This window comes from Pundamilia nyererei, unplaced genomic scaffold (genome assembly GCF_000239375.1).
Source record: "Pundamilia nyererei isolate P.nyererei 1_Seehausen unplaced genomic scaffold, PunNye1.0 scaffold00053, whole genome shotgun sequence".
Lineage (NCBI taxonomy): Eukaryota > Metazoa > Chordata > Actinopteri > Cichliformes > Cichlidae > Pundamilia > Pundamilia nyererei.
The window spans coordinates 2821367-2822911 of record NW_005187454.1 but is presented as its reverse complement, the minus strand read 5'-3'; the positions used below and the strand labels follow the sequence as shown (position 1 = coordinate 2822911).

At 44.7% G+C, this 1545-nt stretch overlaps 1 protein-coding gene across 1 annotated transcript in view; it reads left to right on the top strand.

Annotated features, from left to right (window-relative positions):
* apba1a (amyloid beta (A4) precursor protein-binding, family A, member 1a) overlaps positions 1-1545 on the top strand; it is a 42937-nt gene that overhangs the window by 31072 nt on the left and 10320 nt on the right. Inside the window, exon 8 of the mRNA XM_005733665.1 lies at positions 7-219. Within this exon, the coding sequence (XP_005733722.1) occupies positions 7-219 (213 nt within the window). The remainder of the gene's footprint in view (positions 1-6; positions 220-1545) is intronic.

Sequence of the window (1545 nt, the reverse complement as noted above, 5' to 3'; positions counted from 1 at the left end):
CCACAGGTGTTTGTAGAGAAAGCTAAGGGGGAGATTCTGGGCGTGGTCATCGTGGAGAGTGGATGGGGCTCCATCCTACCTACAGTCATTATTGCCAACATGATGCATGCTGGGCCAGCTGAGAGGTCTGGCAGACTGAACATAGGAGACCAGATCATGTCAATCAATGGAACCAGTTTGGTGGGACTGCCACTGTCCACCTGCCAAAGCATTATAAAGGTATGTATGGTATGTGCACCCATTGGTGGAGGCTCATTTCCAGCTCTCCAGTCTCATTTGGCTTCATGCTCAGCACTCTGTGCACCATTCAGTCTCTCCATCTCCACACTTCCTCCACTCATGTGTAATTCCATGAGATACAACAACCCATCCCCTACCTGAGCGTGTTCTCCACCCACTGCTTGCTAAGAATCATTGCCTCAAAAACAGAGGTGTTAATTCCCATCTCCCTGCACTGAATTTGGCTGCAAATAAGCTGAAGGTCACCAAATGATAAGACCAGCAGGACCACATCATTTGCAAAGAAAAGTAAGATCCTGAAGCCACAGAACCAGAAATCTCCTCATTCTTGGCTGCTCTCTATTATATTCTCCATTAAAATTATGAACAGAATTGGCGACAAAATACAACCTTGGCATTCACAGGGAAAGAGTCTGACTCTAGCAAAGCAACCATGCTGATGTTACAGCTGTACAGGGACCAAATAGTCTGAAGCAACAGGATTTATAATCTATGCTCCCAAACTAACCACAGAACATTCCAGCAACATGATTATGAGTCTGCACCAAGACCACAGAGCACGTACAGACCAGTTGTGCAAGTGTCCCAGGACTAGACAGAAGTTGCTCCTTCTGAACTGAGTTTTGACAAAGGGACACATTCTCCCCTATGAAGGGCATAGGCCTTCATAGGAAGACTGAGTATGATCTGCTGAAGTTAGAGCAAGCATTTCATATATAAGAGAGACCATCTCCACATCTGCCAGTCCAGAGGCAGAGGTGTATCCAGTACAACTTCACAGCATTCAGAGCTTTCCTGGAACTTAGGGGTCTAATACCTGGCGACACGTAAAAGCTGCAATGACGTCTGTTGAAGCAGCTTATTTTTACAAATGTTGGGATTTATCTTGTGCTTGAAGATGCTCTTTGGATTCAAAGTTCTCTCCCGGTTTCATTGGTCAGATGAACTTGTTTAGTTGTGTTTCTTACCTGCTAATTACATTCACAGTAGTGAGTCACTGTGATGCTAGAGACTCGCTAGCTTAGCTTGTAGCCGACTTACTTGCAGCATTAGCCTCTTCAGCGGTCCCTTGACATTGTGTCAGATGTTTAGTTACTCCTCAGCCTCATTTAGTAATAACTATATTTGTAATGAATGTAACCTGTTTACAGTTCTAGAGGCAAGGATCACAGAATTGGAGAGTCAGCTTCACACCTATGAAAAACCTACAGCTAGCAAGGGCCCTGTAGTCGGTGCAGCTGAAGGTAGAGCATCAATACAACATTGGACTGAGCAGCTCTCGTTTCTATAAATCTGATCAAATTT